The sequence below is a fragment of the Chiloscyllium punctatum genome, chromosome 21 (assembly GCF_047496795.1).
Source record: "Chiloscyllium punctatum isolate Juve2018m chromosome 21, sChiPun1.3, whole genome shotgun sequence".
Taxonomy (NCBI): Eukaryota; Metazoa; Chordata; class Chondrichthyes; order Orectolobiformes; family Hemiscylliidae; genus Chiloscyllium; species Chiloscyllium punctatum.
The window spans coordinates 16,702,483-16,723,558 of record NC_092759.1 but is presented as its reverse complement, the minus strand read 5'-3'; the positions used below and the strand labels follow the sequence as shown (position 1 = coordinate 16,723,558).

Here is a 21,076-nt window from a genome sequence, read left to right as displayed (position 1 = left end):
TCATGTGTCACTACCTTTGCCATTCTCATCAATTGGATATAGAGTCATGCAGCACAGAAACAGACCCTTCAGTCCAACTTGTCCATGCCGACCAGATATCCCAAATTAATCTAGTCCCATTTGCCAGTACTTGGCTAATATCCCTCTAAACCCTTCCTATTTGTATACTCATCCTTTTAAATGTTGTCATTGTACCAGCCTCTACCACTTCCTCTGGCAACTCATTCCATACACGCACCACCCTCTCTGTGAAAAAGATGTCCCCTCAGTTCCCTTTTAAATCTTGCCCCTCTCACCTTAAACCTATGACCTCTAGTTTTGGACTCCCCTACCCTGGGGGAAAAAGACCTTGGCTAATCACCCTTTCCATGCCCTTCATGATTTTACAAACCTCTATAAGGTCACCCCTCAGCCTCCGACGTTCCAGGGAAAACAGCCCCAGCCTGTTCAGCCTCTCCCTGTAGCTCAAACCCTCCAACCCTGGCAACATCCTTGTAAATCTTTTCTGAACCCTTTGATGTTTCACAACATCCTCCCTATAGCAGGGAGGCCAGAATTGCACGCAGTGTTCCAGAAGTGGCCTAACCAATGTACAGCCTCAACATGACCTCCTATACTGAGGTGTGACAGTCAAACAATAATTGAGAATTTAGTGAACTGAAATTGCTGTGAAATACAGTAAATGTTCCATTTTAATTCTGCATTTATATGCTGAAATTTTCAAAATTGTGTAATTATTTTATTACTTTAGTGGTTGCAGTATTTTATGAATTATGGCAACGTGTTTAATTTGTTTTATCATCACAATTTGGCACTTGATTTTTCAATGATGCTGAGCAACTGGCTGCCAAGGACTGAATGGCCGATTTCAGTAAATCCTTTTGTAACAAAGCGATCTTTCCAGATCCAGGAATTGAGACATGAGAATGTGAATCCATTCTTGGGGCTCTTTCATGACTGTGATATCCTCGCAATCGTCACTGAGCATTGCTCCAGGGGGAGTCTGGAGGACCTCATCGCGAATAAAGACATGAAACTCGACTGGATGTTCAAATCCTCCCTCCTTCTCGACCTGATTATGGTAAATAGACTTTAGAAGACCCGCAAAGTCTCTCTTTTGGATGGCCTATAAAGTTAGCGTTGTGTTCAAATTCATGACGGCTCTGGACAGAATAGAAAGAGAGAGAAAAATAGTTCCAAAGGGTTGGGGACCAGGAGATACGACTTAAGATGGATGACCGAAGAATCGAAGGCAATTGGAGGATAAGAGGAGTTCAGATCCAAAGGTCACCGTTTAAGGATACAATATAGGCTGTTTAAGATTGAGGTGAACAGAAGTTGAGGGAGCGGTGAGCCTGCCATAGAAAGCGGTTGTGACCAAAATACTGAATATTTTCGGGAAGGACTTGGGTATAGTTCTTAGTGCTAAAGAGGTCAAAGGGTACAGGGAGAAAGCAGGAACAGAGGGCAGAGTTCACTAATTAGTCGTGATCATGTTGAATGGTGGAGCAGGCTCAAATGGCTGTCTTAAATCTGTCACCCCTCAATTTGTAGTTATGCCTCCTCATACAAACTAACATCATCACCCTAGGAAAAAGACTTTCACTGTCTACCCTGTCTAATCCTCTGATCATCTTGTACGTCTCTATCAAATCCCCCGTTAGCCTTCTTCTTTCCAATGAGAACAGACCCAAGTCTCTCAGCCTTTCCTCATAAGACCTTCCCTCCAGACCAGGCAATATCCTGGTAAATCTCCTCTGCATCTTTTCCAATGCTTCCACATCCTTCCTGTAATGGGGCGACCAGAATTGTACACAGTATTCCAAGTGTAGCTGCACTAGCATTTTGTATTGTTGCAGCATGACATTACGGCCCCGGAACTCAATCCCTCTACCAATAAAACCTAACACACCGTATGCCTTCTTAACAGCACGATCAACCTGGGTGGCAATTTTCAGGGATCTATGTACATGGACTCCAAGATCCCTCTGTACATCCACACTACCAAGAATCTTTTCATTGACCCAGTACTCTGCCATCCTGTTATTCTTCCCAAAGCGAATCACCTCACATTTAGTTGCATTGAACGCCATTTGCCACCTCTCAGCCCAATTCTGCATTTTATCCAAGTCCCCCAGACTACTCCTATTTTCTATAGTTCTGTGATTTTGTACAGGAGGGGGTTAGGAGTGTGCTGTCCACAAGTGTGGTAGAGGCAGATTGGAAAGCTTTTCAAGGTTTTCAAGATTGGAAAATTTCTTGAAGGGGGAAAGCTTTGCATGGCTTAAGGGATAGAGGATGTAAGTGAGGAATAAAATTCTAAAGGGTCTCACAGTTATAAATATAACAGAGCTACCTCTGTTGATAAGACCGAATTGTTCCAAATAAGGATTGAATGATCTGGCAGGATGTAAACTTACCTCATTCAACCCTGAAGGTTGTAAATTCTTGTCATCTCTTTCCATGAAACGGAGATGAGCTTTTCTTCTTCATGTGAGATGGTTGGCTGGCAAAATTTTATTGCCCGTCCCTAGCTGCCCCTTGAGAAGGTGGTGGTGAGCTGCCTTTTTGAACTGCAGCAGTCCGTGTGCTGTAGGTAGATCCACAATGTCCCTTAGGGAAGGAATTCAGGATTTTGACCCAGCCACACTGAAGGAACGGCCAATATATTTCCAAGTCAGGATGGTGAGGGGCTCGGAGGGCAACTTGCAAGGGGTGGTGTTCCCATGTATCTACTGCCCTTGTCCTTCTAGATGGATGTGGTCATGGATTTGGAAGTTGCTGTCTGAGGATCTTTGGTGAGTTTCTGCAGTGCATCTTGTAGATGGTGCACAACTGCTGCTCCTAAGCGTCGGTGCTGGATGGAGTGGACATTTTTTTTAGATTAGATTAGATTACTTACAGTGTGGAAACAGGCCCTTCAGCCCAACAAGTCCGCACCGACTCGCCGAAGCGCAACCCACCCATACCCCTACATTTACCCCTTACCTAATACTACAGGCAATTTAGCAAGGTTGAGGATGTGGTACCAATCAAGCGGGGGCTGCTTTGTCCTGGATGGTGTTAAGCTTCTTGAGTGTTGTTGGAGCTGCCCCAATCCAGGGCAAGTGGGGAGTATTCCCTCACACTCCTGACTTGTGCCTTGTCTATGTTAGACAGGCTTTGGAGAGTCACGAGGCGTGTTACACACTACAGGATTCTTAGTCTCTGACATGTTTTTATAGCCATTGTGTTTATGTGATGAGTCCAGTTGACTTTCTGGTCAGTGGTAACTTCCAGGATGTGGATAGTGGAGAATTCAGTGATGGCAGCATTATTGAACGTCAAGGTGCAGTGGTTAGATTGCTTCTTGTTAGAGGTGGTCATTGCCTGGCATTTTGTGTGGTGGGACTGTAACTTGCCGTTTGTCAGCCCACGTCTGGATATTGTCCCGATCTTGTTGCATTTGGACACGGACTGCTTCAGTATCTGAGGAGTGTCGAATGGTGCTGAATGTTCTGCAATCATTGGCGCACATCTCCACTTCTGACCTTATGACAGAGGGAAGGTTATTGACGAAACAGCTGAAGATGGTTGGGCCTCAGACATTACCCTGAGGAACTCCTGTAGAGATGACTGACCTCCAACAACCATGACCACCCTCCTATGTAGAGGAAGCCTGACCGGCTGTGCTTTTCCAGCACTACACTTTTTGAGTCCCACCTTCCCGTGTGCCAGATATGACTCTAACCACTGGAAGGTTTGCCACCTGATACCCATTGATTCCAGTTTTGCCAGGGCATCTTGATGCCATATTCAGTTGAATGCAGCCTTGATGTCAAGGGCTGTCACTCTCCCCTCCCCTCTGGAAGTCAGCTCTTTTGTCCATGTTTGGACCAAGGCTGGAATGAGGTCAGGAGCAGATTTGCAACAACAGTCAAAATCCTGTGGGGTTCACCTTTGTCATCTGCATTTCACAGGGTATGAAGTTTCTTCACCACCGACAACTGGTCCATGGGCGCTTGAAATCCAGGAACTGTGTGGTAGATGGAAGATTCGTCTTAAAGGTGACGGACTATGGTTATAATGAGTTACTGGAAGTTCAAAGTGTTACATGGATGGATCCGAAGCCAGAAGGTAATGATGCTCTGCAATGGCTAGCTTAGTGTTAGCCAAGAGCCACACTTGGGATTTTCCTCAAAAAGGCAGTTAAACTTACCAAGTTTACCAGGGTGGGGTTTAAGGAAATAACAACCTGACGTATGGGAGTGAGACTAGGCCATCGGTCTCTCCATCCTGCTCTATAGAATGTTACAGCGGAGTACAGGTCCTTGGACCCTCAATGTTGCACCAACCTGTGAAATTAATCTGATGCCCATCCAACCTACACTGTTACATTTTTATCCATATATATGTCCAATGCCCATTTAAATGCCCTTAACGTCAGCGATTCTACTACTGTTGCAGGCAGGCCATTCCTTGCCCCTACTACTCTCTGAGTGAAGAAACTACCCCTGATATCTGTTCTAAGTCTATCACCCCTCAATTTAAAGCTATGTCCCCTCATGTTAGCCTTCACCATCCGAGGAAAAAGGCTGTCACTGTCCACCCTATCTAACCTTCTGATTATCTTATATGTCTCGATTAAGTCACCTCTCAAACCTCTCTCCAATGAAAACAGCCTCAGTTCCCTCAGCCTTTCCTCATAAGACCTTCCTTCCATATCAGGCAATATCCCAGTAAATCTCTTCTGAAACCTTTCCAAAGTTTCTACATCCTCCCTATAATGCATTGACCAGAACTGTACGCAATACCCCAGGTGCGGCCTTACCAGTGTTTTGTACAGCTGAAGCATGACCTTGAAGCATGAAGCTCAATCCCTCTACCAATAAATGCCAACACATCATATGCCTTCTTAACAACCCTATCAACCTTGGTGGCAACTTTCAGGGATTTATGCACCAGGAGACCAAGATCTCTCTGTTCATCTACACTGCCAAGAATTTTACCATTAGCCCAATACTCTGCATCCCTGTTACTTCTTCCGAAGTGAACTACCTCACACTTTTCCATATTAAACTCCATTTGCCACTTCTCAGCCCAACTCTGTATCTTAGCTATGTCCCTCTGTAATCCTTCGTCACTATCCCCAACTGTGACTACCATAGTGTCATCCGCAAATTTACTCAACCATCCTTTTACGCCCACATCCAGGTAATTTATAAAAATGACAAACAGCAGTGACCCCAAAACAGATCCTTGAGGCACAGCACTGGTAACTGAGCTCCAGGATGAACATTTCCCATCAACCACCACCCTCTGTCGTCTTTTCAACTAGCCAGTTTCTGATCCAAACCATTAAATTACCTTCAATCCTGAAACTCTGTATTTTTTTTAAGATTACTTACAGTGTGGAAACAGGCCCTTCGGCCCAACAAGTCCACACCGACCTGCAACCCACCCATTCCCCTACATTTACCCCTTTTACCTAACACTACGGGCAATTTAGCATGGCCAATTCACCTGACCTGCACATCTTTGGACTGTGGGAGGAAACCGGAGCACCCGGAGGAAACCCACACAGACACAGGGAGAATGTGCAAACTCCACACAGTCAGTCGCCTGAGTTGGGAATTGAACCCGGGTCTCTGGCGCTGTGAGGCAGCAGTGCTAACCACTGTACCACCGTGCCGCCCAATAACCTACTGTGCAATTTTGTGCAATAGCCTACTGTGTGAACCTTATCAAACGCCTTACTGAAATCCATATACACCACATCAACTGCTTTACCCTCATCCACCTGTTTGGTCACCATCTTGAAGAACTCAATAAGGTTAGTGAGGCACGACCTATCCTTCACAAAACTGTGTTGACTATCCGTAATCAAATTATTCCTTTCCAGATGATTATAAATCCTGTCTCTCATAACCTTTCCCAACACCTTACCCACAACTGAAGTAAGGCTCACTGGCCTATAATTACCAGAGTTGTCCCAACTCCCCTCCTTGAACAAGGAAACAACATTTGCTATCTTCCAGTCTTCTGGCACTACTCCTGTTGACAATGACAACATGAAGATCAAAGCCAAAGACCCTGCAATCTCCTCCCTGCCTTCCCAGAGAATCTGAGGATAAATCCCTTGTGGCCCAGGGGACTTATCTATTTACAGATCTTCCAAAATTGCTAAAACCTCAATCTCATCTAGCCTTGTAGCCTGTGTCTCTGTATTCTCACTAACATTGCCCTTTTCCAATGTGAATACTGAGGAAAAGTATTCATTAAGCGCTTCCCCTATGTCCTCAGATTCCACACACAACTCTCCACTACTGTCTTTGATTTGCCCTAATCTGACTCTAGTCATTCTTTTATTCCTGATATACCGATAGAAGGCCTTAAGGTTTTCCTTGATCCGATCCACCAACAACTTCTCACGTCCCCTCCTGGCTCTTCTTAGCTCTCTCTTTAGGTCCTTCCTGGCTATCTTCTAACTCTCAAGCCCCCTAACTGAGCCTTCACTCTTCACCCACCTTATTCTGGATGCTGCTCGCATTGAAGTACGCACATTTCAAACCAATGTCCTAATTGCTGGTGTCCTCTCCTGACTTTGTAAACCTATCACTGACCTCACTACCCTCAACCTCCACTATCCAATAAAATCTGTTTATGTCTGTTACTCCATTTTCTTACCCCATTCCACCTTCCAACTCTTGACTCCATTGTTTGTTAAAGTTTGTGTAAAGTTATTTGCAGCTTTATTCAGTGACTCGGCCTGTAAGTCCCATTAGTGAAGAAGGTGTTTGGTACACTTTCCTTGGTCAGTGCATTGAGTACAGGAGTTGGGAGGTTGTGTTGCAGCTGTACAGGACATTGGTTAGGCCACTTTTGGAACACTGCATGCAATTCTGGTCTCCATGCTATAGGAAGGATGTTGTGAAACTTGAAAAGGTTCATAAAAGATTTACAAGAATGTTGCCAGGGTTGGAGGGTTTGATCTACAGGGAGAGGCTGGATAGGCTGGGGCTGTTTTCCCTGGAGTGTTGGAGGCTGAGGGGTGACTTTATAGAGGTTTATAAAATCATGAGGGGCATGGATAGGATGAATAGACAAGGTCTTTTCCCTGGGATGGGGGAGTCCAGAACTAAAGTGGCATAGGTTTAAGGGTTTAGATTCGAGTGGGGCTGGAAAAGCACAGCAGGTCAGGTAGCATCCGAGGAGCAGGAAAATCGACGTTTCGGACAAAAGCTCTTCAGCCATTCCTGATGAAAGGCTTTTGCCCGAAACTTCGATTTTCCTGCTCCTCGGATGCTACCTGACCTGCTGTGCTTTTCCAGCACCACTCGAATCTAAACTCTGGTTTCCAGCATCTGCAGTCCTCACTTTTGCCTTGGGCATAGGCTTAAGGTGAGAGGGGAAAGATTTAAAAGGGACCTAAGGGGCAACTTTTTCACACAGAGGGTGGTGCGTGTATGGAATGAGCCGCCAGAGGAAGTGGTGGAGGCTGGTACAATGATAACATTTAAAAGGCATCTGGATGGGTATATGAATAGGAAGGGTTTGGAGGGATATGGGGCAAACATTGGCAAATGGGACTAGATTGGGCTGGGATATCTGGTCAGCATGGACAAGCTGGACTGAAAGGTCTGTTTCCATGCTCTACGACTCGATGACATGTTTGGCATTTGGTTGTTGCTGTTCATCCTGGTCTACTTATACAAAGAGGCGACGCATTCAAACCTAACAGACCCGTATAGAAACGAGCACCAGGAGAGTTCTATGTTGCGTCTTAATTTCACGGAAAGGAGTTTCCCACTCGATTCATGTTTTTTTTCTCTCTCGTCACCAGACCGGTTTTGGACGGCCCCGGAGCTTCTCCGAGATCCGAGCCTCGAGAAGGCGGGGACTTTCTGCGGAGATGTCTACAGCTTCTCCATCATCATGCAGGAAGTGATCGTGCGAGGACCTCCATTCTCCATGCTGGACCTGAGTCCCAATGGTACCCCCACTGTCATGGTGTTGGCTGCTTAGACGTGTGCCCTTAACCTGGAGAAAGCTCATTAGCTGATGGTGTGCGCAATGAGGCGGCGCACAGATTAATGAGTGGGAAAGCAGTGCCGATTTGAGAGTGTGGGGAGAAGAGGAGGAGTGTGGAAGGGGTGGAGGGCACAGCGGGGAAGGTGCAGGAGGGGTGGAGAGGAGGAGTGGTGGGGAAGTAGTTGAGAGAGAGAGCAAGTCTTCAAAATGTAGCTGGAGGGACACTCGAGGGAAATAAAATTGCAGGGGTCTCCTGGATAGAGCAGGATGCGGGGAGGAGATTGAGTCTGCTCTGATTGCTCTCCAGAGAGACAGCATGGACTCCAATGGGCCACCCTCTGATGTGGTAATGTCTCTCGGACAGCAACAACAACATCATTCTCATGCCTGGGAAGGCGATGACCTAGTGGCCTTATCGCTGGACTGTTAATCCAGAGGATGTTCTGGGGACCTGGGTTCAAATCCCTCCATGGAAGATGGTGGAATTTGATAATATCTGGAATTAAGAATCCAATGATGACCGTGAATCGATTGTTGGGAAAACCCACCTAGTGACTCCAGACCAACAGCAAAGTGGTTGGCTCTTAACTGCCCTCTGGGCAATTAGGGATGGGTAATAAATGCTGGCCTGGCCAGCAATGCCCTCATCCCATGAACGAATAAAGAAAAACTCAACATCCGCAGGATCCCATCAAGCCGTTCAAACACCCCTTCATTGACTGTAATTGTGCAGTCTCCAATATCTGTCCATCCATGGGTTAGAACGTAGAACATAGAACATTCCAGCACAATACAGGCCCTTCGGCCCTTGATGTTGCACTGACCTGTTATACCAAACTGAAGCCCATCTAACCTACACTATTCCATGTACGTCCATATGCATGTCCAATGACAACTTAAATGTACTTAAAGTTGCTCAGTTCCTGAGTGAAGGTTTCCCCTCATATCAGTTCTATACTTGCTTCTTTCCAGGTTGCATCTGCACCTCCCCACCTCCCCGATTTGCACAGCATGATCCCACAAATAGCAACATGACGACAGCTGGAGTGTTTGTTTTCTCTTTGGCTTTGTTGGTTGAGGGATAAATATTGGCTCCAGGACGCTTGGGCGAACTGCAGTGTTCGTTTTCAAATTGGTGGCTAAGGGTTCTTTCCTGCCAACTTGAAAGGCTCCCCTGCCCAACACACACCCCCCCCAGTTTAGCATCTGATCCCAAAGATAGCATCTCTGGCAGCACAGCAATGGGAGCATGCGCCTGGATTTTGCATTCAGGACTCCTGGAGTGGGTATTATTCTTCTGCCCCAGACTGGAAGTGCCACCAACTGAGAATGGTTTATATGTTGGAAAGTTAGATCTCTACCTCCCACCTTAAAAGGTTTGCGGTCCACTCGGCCCACTCTGTGAACCTTCCCATGAGGAGAGCGGATTATGTTCACGTGACAACTTGGCCATCTTAAAACTCCTGATCCAGAGCAAGTTGCAAAGCTTCAGCCACGCGTCTCTTTTTCAACGATATTCAAGTTCCCTTCATATTTTGGCACTTGTGCCAAGTTCAAAGAGAAGGGATAGAGATTGGAACTAGGCCGATTGTCAATTGTCTGAAATGCTATCCAGATTCTGGATTAGTGCTGCTGGAAAAGCACAGCAGTTCAGGCAGCATCCGAGGAGCAGGAGAATCGACGTTTTGGGCAAAAGCCCTTCATCAGGAAATGGCATCCAGGCAGGTCATTGGTTGGGAGAAAGTGCAACTGCAGATCAGAGTCGAGAGTGTGGTGCTGGAAAAGCACAGCAGGTCAGGCAGCATCCGAGGAGCAGGAGAATCGAAGTTTCGGGCATATAAGCCCTTCGTCAGAAATGACTTATGGTCATCGATTGTCCGGGATGCTATGGACTGGTGACATCAACCTTGCTCAACTGAAACAGAAGTTGCTGGAAAAGCTCACCAGGTCAGGCAGCATCTGTGGAGAGAAATCGGAGAGTGATGTTTTGGATTGAGTGACCCTTCTTCAGAGGAAGGGTGACTGGAGCTGAAACATTAACTCCAACTTCTCTCGACAGATGCTGAGGCACCGGCTGAGCTTTGTTCTGTTTTTCTTCCTTTTTACACCAACCTTGCCGATGGCTGTGAAGGTCGGTGCAGAGGTGGCTGCTCACGTGCTGTTGCCTACAAAGCTGCTTCTGTTCCTTTTCAGATATTGTTAAGAAAGTACAGAAGCCTCCGCCCCTGTGCCGGCCCTCCGTCTCACCAGATCTTGCTCCCATGGAGTGTATCCAGATCATGAAGCAATGTTGGAGTGAGCAGCCTGAGAGACGACCCAACTTCGACCAGATCTTTGACCAGGTCAGCACCACCTCTCCCACCCAGGCACACTCTCGGACCTGTTAGAGGCTCCGAAATTGACTGTGTAAAAGTATACAAATTTTTTTGCACGCTTGTCTCCTGCAGTATGCATTGTTTGAAATTATGGCATTCTTGCATTGTGTCTTGATGATTTTGAAGTGAAAAGACGTGGCAATGGCCTCGTGGTATTGTCTCTGGGCTGTTAAACCAGGAAGTCAAGAGTGTGGTGCTGGAAAAGCACAGCAGGTCAGGCAGCATCTGAGGAGCTGGAGCATTGACGTTTCTGGCATAAACCCTGTTAATCCAAGAACCCTGGTTCTTGCTGACCAGATATCCTAAATTAATCTAGTCCCATTTGGCCCATTTCCCTCCAAACCCTTCCTATTCATATACCCATCCAGATGCCTCTTAAATGTTGCAATTGTACCAGCCTCCACCACATCCTCTGGCAGCTCATTCCACACACGTTCCACCCTCTGGGTGAAAAAGTTGCCCCTTAGGTCCATTTTATATCTTTCCCCTCTCATCCTAAACCTATGCCCCTCTAGTTCTGGATTCCCTGACTCCAGGAAAAAAAAACTTTGTCTATCCATACCCCTCATGATTTTATAAACCTCTATAAGATTACCCCCCCTCAGTCTCCGATGTTCCAGGAAAAACAGCCCCAGCCGATTCAGCCTCTCCCTGTAGCTCAAACCCTCCAGCCCTGGCAACATCCTTGTAAATCTTTTCTGAGCCATTTCAAGTTTCACAACACCATTCCTGGAATAGGGAGACCAGAATTGCATGCACAGCATTCAAAAAGTGGCCTAACCAATGTCCTGTAAAGCTGCAACATGATCTCCCAACTCCTGTACTCAATACTCTGACCAATAAAGGCAAATGTACCAAATTATGGAATTTGACTTCAGTAAAATGAAAATCTAGAAATAAGAATCTAATGATGACCATGTTGATTGACAGAAAAAGGTTCACTAATATCCTTTAGGCAAGGAACCAGCCATCTTTACCTGGTCTGGCCTACATGTAACTTCAGATCCACAGCAATGTGGTTGACTCTTTATGTGGTTAGCAATAAACGTTGGTCGAGACAGTGATCCCAACATCTAATTAATTAAAAATGCACACGTTTGCCTTTTCGGCAAGATTCAGGAGAGCTGATCTTCCATGTTGTTTGTTCCCTGTGCTGGTAGTTTAAAAATATTAACAAGGGCAAGAAGACCAACATTATTGACTCGATGCTGCGGATGCTGGAGCAATACTCCAGCAATCTGGAGGACCTGATCAAGGAGAGGACGGAGGAGCTGGAGATCGAGAAGCAGAAAACCGATCAACTCCTAACGCAGATGTTGCCATAGTGAGTGCCAAACGTACCCACAAACCCCACCTACCCCTTTAGTCTTCCTGTGAACAGAGGCATTGGGCTGAGGGAGAGGAGGCTGTGGGTGACATAGCTGGGTGGATATCCCATCTACCGTTCTCCCAGTGCAGTATTAAGGGAGTACTGCACTGTCTGAGACCCCAACTTTCAGACAGCACATCAAACCAAAGTCTAGCTTGTCAGGCGATTATAAAAATAATCCCACGGCCCCTCTTTGCAAAGAATCACAGGGACATCCTCCCGATATCCAACATCACTAAAAATCGATTATGTGGGCATTATTGCATGTGAGAACACGTGCAAATTGGCTGCCATGGTGCCTAAATGGCAATAGTGACTGCACTTCAATTACTTCATTGGCTGTTCTGGAGGATCTTGAGGCTCTCTCATTCTCTCTCTCCCAGCTTCCCTATGTTCCTTCACATTTCTCCCTCCAATACCCAGCTAGTTCCCCTCTCTAGCCTTCTAAATTCATCACTGTCAAATATACAGAGGAACCTTGATATTCCTGCACTCAATTATACAAATATTGGGTTATCTGGCAACATTGCTTGGCTAAACTATCCGGCATTCGATTATCTGGGATTTGATTAACCGAACGAAATACTCCCCGCCTGTGTCCTTCAGATAATCAAGGTCCCTCTGTGTATGTGGCTCACTTTTGAAACCTCCAATGGAATCTGCCTCCATCAGTCTCCCACAGGAACACATTCCAAATCCGAACAATTCTGAGTAAAGATGGTTCTCCTTGTCTCACTCCTAGCTCTCTTGCTGACGATCTTGAAGTTGTGACCCCCTAGTTGCTACTGGAGATAGAACATCCTTGTTTCCCCTGTCAAAATTGTTCATTACTTTGGACACCTTAGTAAGGTTACCATGACACCAAAGACAATAAGCCCAATTTCTCTAATCCTTCCTTGTATCTAAAACCCCTCATTTCTGGTATCATTCTCTCGCTCTCTAGGGCTTTAACATCCTTCCTTAAAAAAGTGCCCAGAACTAGGGTGGCACAGTGGCTTAGTGGTTAGCACGGCTGCCTCACAGCACCAGGGCCCCGGGTTCAATCCCACACTCGGATGACTGTCTGTGTGAAGTTTGCACATTTTTCCCTTGTCTGTGTGAGTTTCCTCCGCGTGCTCTGGTTTCCTCCCACAGGCCAAAGATGTGCAGGTTAGGCTGGATTGGCCATGCTAAATTGTCCCATAGTGCCCAGGGATGTGCAGGTTAGGGTGGATTGGCCATGCTAAATTGTCCCATAGTGCCCAGGGATGTGCAGGTTAGGGTGGATTGGCCGTGCTAAATTGTCCCATAGTGCCCAGGGATGTGCAGGCTAATTGGGTTAGCCATGGGAAATACAGGGATAGATTGGGCCTGGGTGGGATGCTCATCGGAGGGTCAGTGTGTACTCGATGGGCCGAATGGACAGTTTCCACACGGTAGGGATTGTATGAATTGAACACAATACTCCAAATGAGGAACGACCTATGATTTATACAGGTGTGGCATCATTTCCTTGCTTTTACACTCTCTGCGTCGATTTACAAACCCAATGATCCTCTAACACATCTTTCAACATGCCTGGCCACCAATTGCTTTTTAAAAAAAAATCCATCTGGTTCACTAACGCTCCTTAGGGACAGCAATCTGCCTCCCTTAGTCGGGTTTGACCTACATGTGACTCCAAACCCATAGCCAATCTGGTTGATTCTTAACTGCCCTCAGGATAGTGGCTTACCAGCACCTTCTCAAGGGTCAGTTAGGGAGGGGCATCAAATAATGGCCATCCCAGTGCTACCCACGCCCCTGCGTCAAGCGCTGTTCTCCCTGATAGTGTCAGTATGATTACCAGTCAGAGATTGCTGACTCACCGTTCCTTCCTTACTTGCCCAGCTCTGTCGCCCAGGCACTGAAGACGGGGGACCCGGTGGAGCCTGAACATTTCGAGCAGGTGACCATCTACTTCAGTGACATTGTTGGCTTCACCACCATCTCAGCCATGAGCGATCCCATCGAGGTGGTTGACCTTCTCAACGACCTTTACACTTTGTTCGACGCCATCATCGGATCCCACGATGTCTACAAGGTAGTTAGCTCGGAGTGAACAGCTAAGCTTGGTCAGGCTGTATTTGACAAATTCAGACGGTCACTCAGAGGCGATCTCGCTGTGTGTCAGAGGCTTACTCAGTCCTAATTATATACAAACTTTTGTACGCAAGTATAAAGCATACAGCAGGTCAGAGGCTAGGAATATTGAGGTGAGTAATTTCCCTCCTGACTCCCCAAAGCCTGTCCCACCATCAACAAGGCACAAGTCAGGAGTGTGAGGGAATACTCCCCACTTGCCCCTGGATGGGGGCAGCCCTAGTAACACTCAAGAAACTTGACACCATCCAGGACAAAGCAGCACCTGCTTGATTGACACCACACACACACTCCTCCACCGTAGCAGCAGTGTGTACCATCTACAGGATGTAATTCACCAAAGATCCTCAGACAGCACTTTCCAAACCCACAACCACTTCCATCTACAAGAACAGGGGCAGCACGGTGGCTCAGTGGTTAGCACTGCTGCCTCACAGCTCCAGGGTCCCAGTTCGATTCCAGCCTCAAGCAACTGTCTGTGTGGAGTTTGCACATTCTCCCCGTGTCTGCGTGGGTTTCCTCTGGGTGTTCTGGTTCCCTCTCACAGTCCAAAGAAGTGCAGGTCATGTAAATTGGTCATGCCAAATTGCCCACTGTGTTAGGTGCACTAGTCAGAGGGAAATGGATCTGGATGGGTTACTCTTCAGAGGGTCAGTGTGGGCTTGTTGGGCCAAAGAGTCTGTTTCCACACTGAAGGGGAATCTAATCTAATCAGATACACGGGAACACCACCACCTTCAAGTTCTCCTCTGAGCCACTTGTCATCCTGACTTGGAAAGTCGTTCCTTGACGTCAAATAAAACACTGTCACTGACTCAAAATCCAGGAATTCCCTCCTTGATGGCACTGGGTGGGTCAACCTTCAGCAGATGGACTGCAGCGGTTCAAGAAGGCAGCTCAGCCTACCACCTTCTCAAGGGGCAACTAGGGACGGGAAATAAATGCTGGGCCCAGCCAAAGATACCCACACCCCACAAAATGCATAAATCTTTTTTAAAAAACTCACTCTAGGCCCTTCATGTGAAACTTCTCCATCTCTTCAGCATTTCACCAACCCCCGCCCCCATCTTTCTGTTCTTTTCTGTCTTGCATGTTTAGAGTCATAGAGATGTACAGCATGGAAGCAGACCCTTTGGCCCAACCCATCCATGCCGACCAGATATCCCAACCCAATCTAGTCTCACCTGCCAGCACCCGGCCAATATCCCTCCAAACCCTTCCTATTCATATACCCATCCAGATGCGTTTTAAATGTTGCAATTGTATCAGCCTCCACCACTTCCTCTGGCAGCTCATTCCATACGCGTACCACCCTCTGTGTGAAAAAGTTGCCCCTTAGGTCTCTTTTATATCTTTCCCCTCTCACCCTAAACCTATGCCCTCTAGTTCTGGACTCCCCAACCCCAGGGAAAAGGCTTTGTCTATTTATCTTATCCATGCCCCTCATAATTTTGTAAACCTCTATAAGGTCACCCCTCAGCCTCCAATGCTCCAGGGAAAACAGCCCCAGCCTGTTCAGCTTCTCCCTGTAGATCAAACCCTCCAACCCTGACAATATCCTTGTAAATCTTTTCTGAACCTTTTCAAGTTTGACAACATCTTTCCAATAGGAAGGAGACCAGAATTGCACGCAACATTCCAACAGTGGCCTAACCAATGTCCTGTACAGCCGCAGCATGACCTCCCAACTCCTGTACTCAATACTCTGACCAATAAAGGAAAGCATACCAAACATGCCCTGAAATATATGGACAATGTTCACCTTGATAACAAAGCCTTAGGAGCCAATTCCATTCCCTCACTGCTGTCTGGGGAAAGAAGTGGTTTGTGTATCACTGACTCTTAAAACCCCCTTCTCCTTTCTATGTCCATTGAGACTCTTACTGGGACAGTAGCCCAGTGGTAAAGCCACTGGATTAATAACCCAGAGGCCTGGACTGATCATCTGCAGTCATAAGTTCAAATCCCAATACTTAAATTTGAAATTCATTTAATTAATGTATTTGGAAGAAAACACTGAAATAATGACCATGAAGCTTTGCATTGTCATCGGACTAATTCACTTATCCAAACCCACAATGATATGGCTGATTCCTACCTGCTCTCACTTATAACTCTAGCAAGCCACTGAGTTTGAGTCATAGAGGTCTCCAAACACTGAGAAAGGGCCCTTTGGCCCATCAAATCTGTGTTGGTTATAAACAACCACCTGACTACTCTGAATAAAAACTGAAAGAACTGCTGATGCTGTAAAACAGAAGTTGCTGGAAAAGCTCAGCAGGTCTGGCAGCATCTGTGAGAGAGTAATCAGTGAATGTTTCGGGTCCAGTGACCCTCCTCCAGTACCTAACTGTTCTAATCCCATTTCCCAGTCCTTGGCCCATATCCTTGACATCGCAAGTGCACATCTGAATGCTTATAAATCTTAAGAGGGCAATTAGAGATGAACAATAAACACACCGGGAACATTTTATTCAATTCTGTCAGCGAAAAGTCTGGCCACTTTCCAGATTAAGCCATGATTGATTTCAGTTTCCGTCGATGACTACCATCGTCAATGTTCCCACTACGTTGCGCTGGGAAGCTCCACGCACATCAGTTGCAATGGAGATTTGTACAGAAACAAAAGCCGAACTTGCCAGAAAAACTCAGCAGGTCTGGCAGCATCTGTGGAGGGGGAAAGCAGAGTTGGCTTTTTGGGTCCAGCAACCCTTCAGAACAGGATTTGTTCACTGTTCCTGGTGTGTCTCCGTGCCAACCATAGTCCCACCCAGCAGCACCTTCTTCTCATGTTGTATACACTGTCCTCTCGAAATGTGGTTTTCTTGTGTTGAGTCCTGACAAGCATATGGCAAATTGTTAAACTCACTATTCCTTTCCAGCATTACTATCGAGAGTCATAGAGCTGTACAGCATGGAAACAGACCCTTCGGTCCAGCTCGTCCATGCCAACCAGATATCTGAAATTAATCTAGTCCCATTTGCCAGCACTTGGCCCATATCCCTCCAAACCCTTCCTATTCATATACCCATCCAGATGTCTTTTAAATGCTGTAATTGTACCAGCCTCCACCACTCCCTCTGGCAGCTCATTCCATACATGCACCACCCTCTGAGTGAAAAAGTTGCCCCTTAGATCTCTTTTATATCTTTCCCCTCTCACCCTAAACCTATGTCCTCTATTTTTGGACTCCCCCATCCCAGGGAAAAAGACCTTGTCTATTTATCCTTTCCAGGCTCCTCATGATTTTATAAACGCTCATTCCATACACGCATCATCCGCTGTGTGAAAACGTTGCCCTCTCAGGTGCCTTTCCCCTCTCAGCTGAAATCTATTCCCTCTAGTTCTGGACTCCCCCCATCCCAGGGAAAAGACTTTGCCTATTTACCCTATCCATGCCCCTCGTGATTTTATAAACCTCTATAAGGTCACCCCTCAGCCTCTGACGTTCCAGGGAAAACAGCCCCAGCCTGTTCAGCCTCTCCCTGTAGCTCAAACCCTCCAAACCCGGCAACATCCTTGTAAATCTTTTCCGAACCCTTCCAAGTTCCACAACATCCTTGGTACAGCAGGGGTCCGTCAGCAATGTTTCTGAAAGAGCCATGACTGGCCGAGTGAGCGGCCTCCTTCTGTGCCGGGTCAGTCTTGCAGTCTGTGTTTTCAGGTTGAAACGATTGGAGACGCGTACATGGTAGCATCCGGACTTCCAGCTCGCAATGGCAACCGGCATGCGGCAGAAATTGCTAACATGTCCCTGGACATCCTCAGCAGCATCGGCACCTTCAAGATGAGGCACATGCCCGACGTTCCAGTGCGGATCCGGATCGGATTGCACTCAGGTACGTCCTGGCTGTCAACGTTTAGCCTTCCAAATAAGTCTTTTCTTCAAAGGAGGTGGCAGTACATTGTTTATGTCGTTGGTAATGTAGAGGCCCAGGCTAATACAGTAGGGACACGGGTTCGGATCCCCCCCACAGCATTGGGTGGGATTTAATTTCAGTTAACGGCACTGTGTGGGTCTACCTACAGCATGTGGATTGCAGCGGTTCAAGAAGGGAGCTCATCCCATCTTCTCAAGGACAACTAATGAATGCTGGCCCAACCAGTGATACAAGTGATGGCTAGCACGAGGGGACAGAGTTTTAAATTGAGGGGTGATAGATATTGGACAGGTGTCAGAGGTAGTTTCTTTACTCGGAGAGTAATAGGGGGTGTGGAACGCCTTATCTGCAACAGTAGTAGACTCGCCAACTTTAAGGGCATTTAAATGGTCATTGGATAAACATATGAATGATTAAATAGTGTAGGTTCGATGGGCTTCAGATTAGTTCCACAGGTTGGCGCAAACATCGAGGACTGAAGGGCCTGTACTGCACTGTCGCCTTCTATGTTCTACAAGTGAATAATAAAGAGAAAGGTCAGGGGTTGAAATCCCATCAGATTCCTGCAGGGAAGGAAATCAGATGTCTTTACCTGGTCTGGCCTGCATGTGACTCCAGAGGGGAAAAAAAAACTAACATTCTGGAGCGAGTCGAAAAGAGTGAATTAAAAACAAGAAACAGCTTGCATTTCTAAAATGACAAAAGCAGAAGTTGCTGGAGAAACTCAGCAGGATTGGTAGTGTCTGTGAACTAACTGAGAACACAGTTAGTGTTAACTCTTACACAACAGTAGGTTATAGTCCAACAGGTGTATTTAGAAGCACCAGCTTCCGGAGCGTCGCTCCTTCATCAGGTAGAAGAAGCAGCGCTCTGAAAGCTAGTGCTTCCAAATACACCTGTTGGACTATAACCTGGGGTTGTGTGATTTCTAACTTTGTCCACCCCAGTCCAACACCGGCACCTCTAAGTCAATGTTAACTCTGTTTCTCTCTCCACTGATGCCGCCAGACATGCTGAGTTTCTCCAACAATTTCTATTTCTGTTTAAGATTTCCAGCATCGGCAGTTCCTTGTTTTATTTTAGTGAGTTCCTTTAACATCTTTGGAATGTCCCAAAATGCATTACCGCTAGTGAAATACATTTTCCGAGGGGCAGTCACTTAGCAAGTTTTGAGAAGATTTGTAGCTCAGGTTGAGGTTCTGGATGTAGGTTTGCTCACTGAGCTGGAAGGTTCGTTTCCAGACGTTTCGTCACCCTGCTAGGTAACATCTTCAGTGGGCCTCCAGGCGAAGCACTGTACATGATTCCTACTTTCTGCATGTTTGGGTTTCTTTGGGTTGGTGATGTCATTTCCTGTTCTTTTTCTCAGGAGGGTGGTAGATGTCTAACATGTCGAGTTAGACCCCATCTACCATCCCCTGAGAAAAAGAACAGGAAATGACATTACCACAGGAAATGACATCACCAACCCAAACATATAAGTAGAAAGCAGGAATCATGTACAGTGCTTCGCCTGAGGCTGACTGAAGATGTTACCTAGCAGGGTGACGAAACGCCTGGAAATTAACCTTCCAGCTCAGCGAGCAAACCTACATCTAGGGGAGTCATTGTTGGAACATGGGAAGTATGGCCTCTAGCTAGCAGACAGCAAAACTCCCATGAATAGCAGTGCGGCAGTGACCAGAATTCTTTGGGATATCCGGTGGTCAAAGAAAGGCACTATAGAAATGGAAATCTTTAGTTTTAAAAAGTTACCCTGTTTGATAAGGTTTTTGGCAACCTACCCTTACAAGTCCACACGTAGTCGATGTTGAATCTTGCTCCGGTGATGCTTCGCCATGTGAAAAGCACTACGCAAATGCAAGGTGTTGTTGGAGCAGCTCTTGCGTTTGGTTGCCGGAGGGTGAGCATCCTGCTTCTCTCGCTGAACGACGGACAAACGAAAGAAAAGGACTTTCTGGTGGCGGCTCTCGGTTAAAAGAGGGAAGGAGTGGTGAGCATTAAGGGCACATCTTTAAGCTCTGTTTCTTTTCCCAAGGTCCGTGTGTAGCAGGGGTGGTAGGACTGACCATGCCAAGGTACTGCCTCTTCGGAGACACAGTCAACACTGCTTCACGGATGGAGTCCACCGGCTTGCGTGAGTATTGGGCTCGATGAAGGCGAGGTTTCTCATGGGCATAGAAGATTCTGTTTCCGTGCTGTACATCTCTATGACTCTATGACCGCCATTTTGAAGGAGAGTGTTGAGTGGGGAGTGGAAGGTGGTGGCGAAGAGGTGGGGTGGGTTCTCACCCAGGCATCTTGACTCGACCAGCATCACAGAAGATAAACAATTGATGTGGCCATTCCCACGAGCAGTATAATAAGATCTTGTTATGAATGAATCGGTTGCCATGGTTACCCTGTTACCTAGGCTGGTTCTGAAAATGAACTCACTATTTAATTTTAGTTGCTTTCTGTGTTGGGTTGTTGAGTGGCTATGGTTACAGGAGGAGTGCTACACCTGTCCAAAACAATACCTACCCACTGCCAATCACTAAAGCGACCACTGAGAATCTCACTGAGATAGGACTAATCCCTTACAGACACTTCCGAAAGGTGGAGGAGCGAGCCCTGTAGAGCACATCCGCAGAGCTCCATCTCATGCCCTGAATCAAATGGTCATGGCCATAAACTCCCTATGAGGCGTTTAGTTCATCTTATGAGGCTGTTCCTTAAGCATCACTGGGTCAGTATCCCGGAACTGCCTCCCCAGTAGCACCATGATCATTTAATCATTTCACAGAATTACTGTAATAACTTGCAAACTGTTCAAACCTTTTGATTAGATTCCAGTCTGTAACTCACTCCATGGTATCTGCTATTCTTTATATAAACCATCCTGAACCCCTCAATTAGATTCCAGTCTGTAACTCCCTCCCAGGGTATCTGTTATTCAGTATATAAACCACCCTGAACCCCTCGATTAGATTCCAGTCTGTAACTCCCTCCCGGGGTATCTGTTATTCTGTATATAAACCACCCTGAACCCCTCAATTAGATTCCATTCTGTAAGTCACTCCCGGGGTATCTGTTATTCTCTGTATAATCTGTCCAAGCACTTTCAGTAGATTCCAGGATGTAACTCAGTCTCTGGTGTTTTCTACGCTTGGAATAATTATGCATCTGTTTAGGTATAATCGAAATATCTCTGTTTTCAGCCTATCGAATCCACTTGAATGAAAGCACAGTCACCATTTTAATGAACCTCAACCTGGGCTACAAAGTCGAACTGCGAGGGAAGACAGAATTGAAGGTACTGGTACTGGAACTGGTGGTA

The 21,076-nt window shown here is 46.5% G+C and overlaps 1 protein-coding gene across 1 annotated transcript in view; it reads left to right on the top strand.

The window, feature by feature from the left end:
* Positions 1–21,076, top strand: part of LOC140492598 (retinal guanylyl cyclase 2-like) — a 64,791-nt gene that overhangs the window by 33,539 nt on the left and 10,176 nt on the right. The window contains exons 7-15 of the mRNA XM_072591596.1: positions 905–1,081; positions 3,960–4,116; positions 7,823–7,972; positions 10,204–10,352; positions 11,546–11,709; positions 13,624–13,816; positions 17,541–17,715; positions 19,796–19,894; positions 20,958–21,052. Coding sequence (XP_072447697.1) covers positions 905–1,081; positions 3,960–4,116; positions 7,823–7,972; positions 10,204–10,352; positions 11,546–11,709; positions 13,624–13,816; positions 17,541–17,715; positions 19,796–19,894; positions 20,958–21,052 — 1,359 coding nt within the window. The remainder of the gene's footprint in view (positions 1–904; positions 1,082–3,959; positions 4,117–7,822; positions 7,973–10,203; positions 10,353–11,545; positions 11,710–13,623; positions 13,817–17,540; positions 17,716–19,795; positions 19,895–20,957; positions 21,053–21,076) is intronic.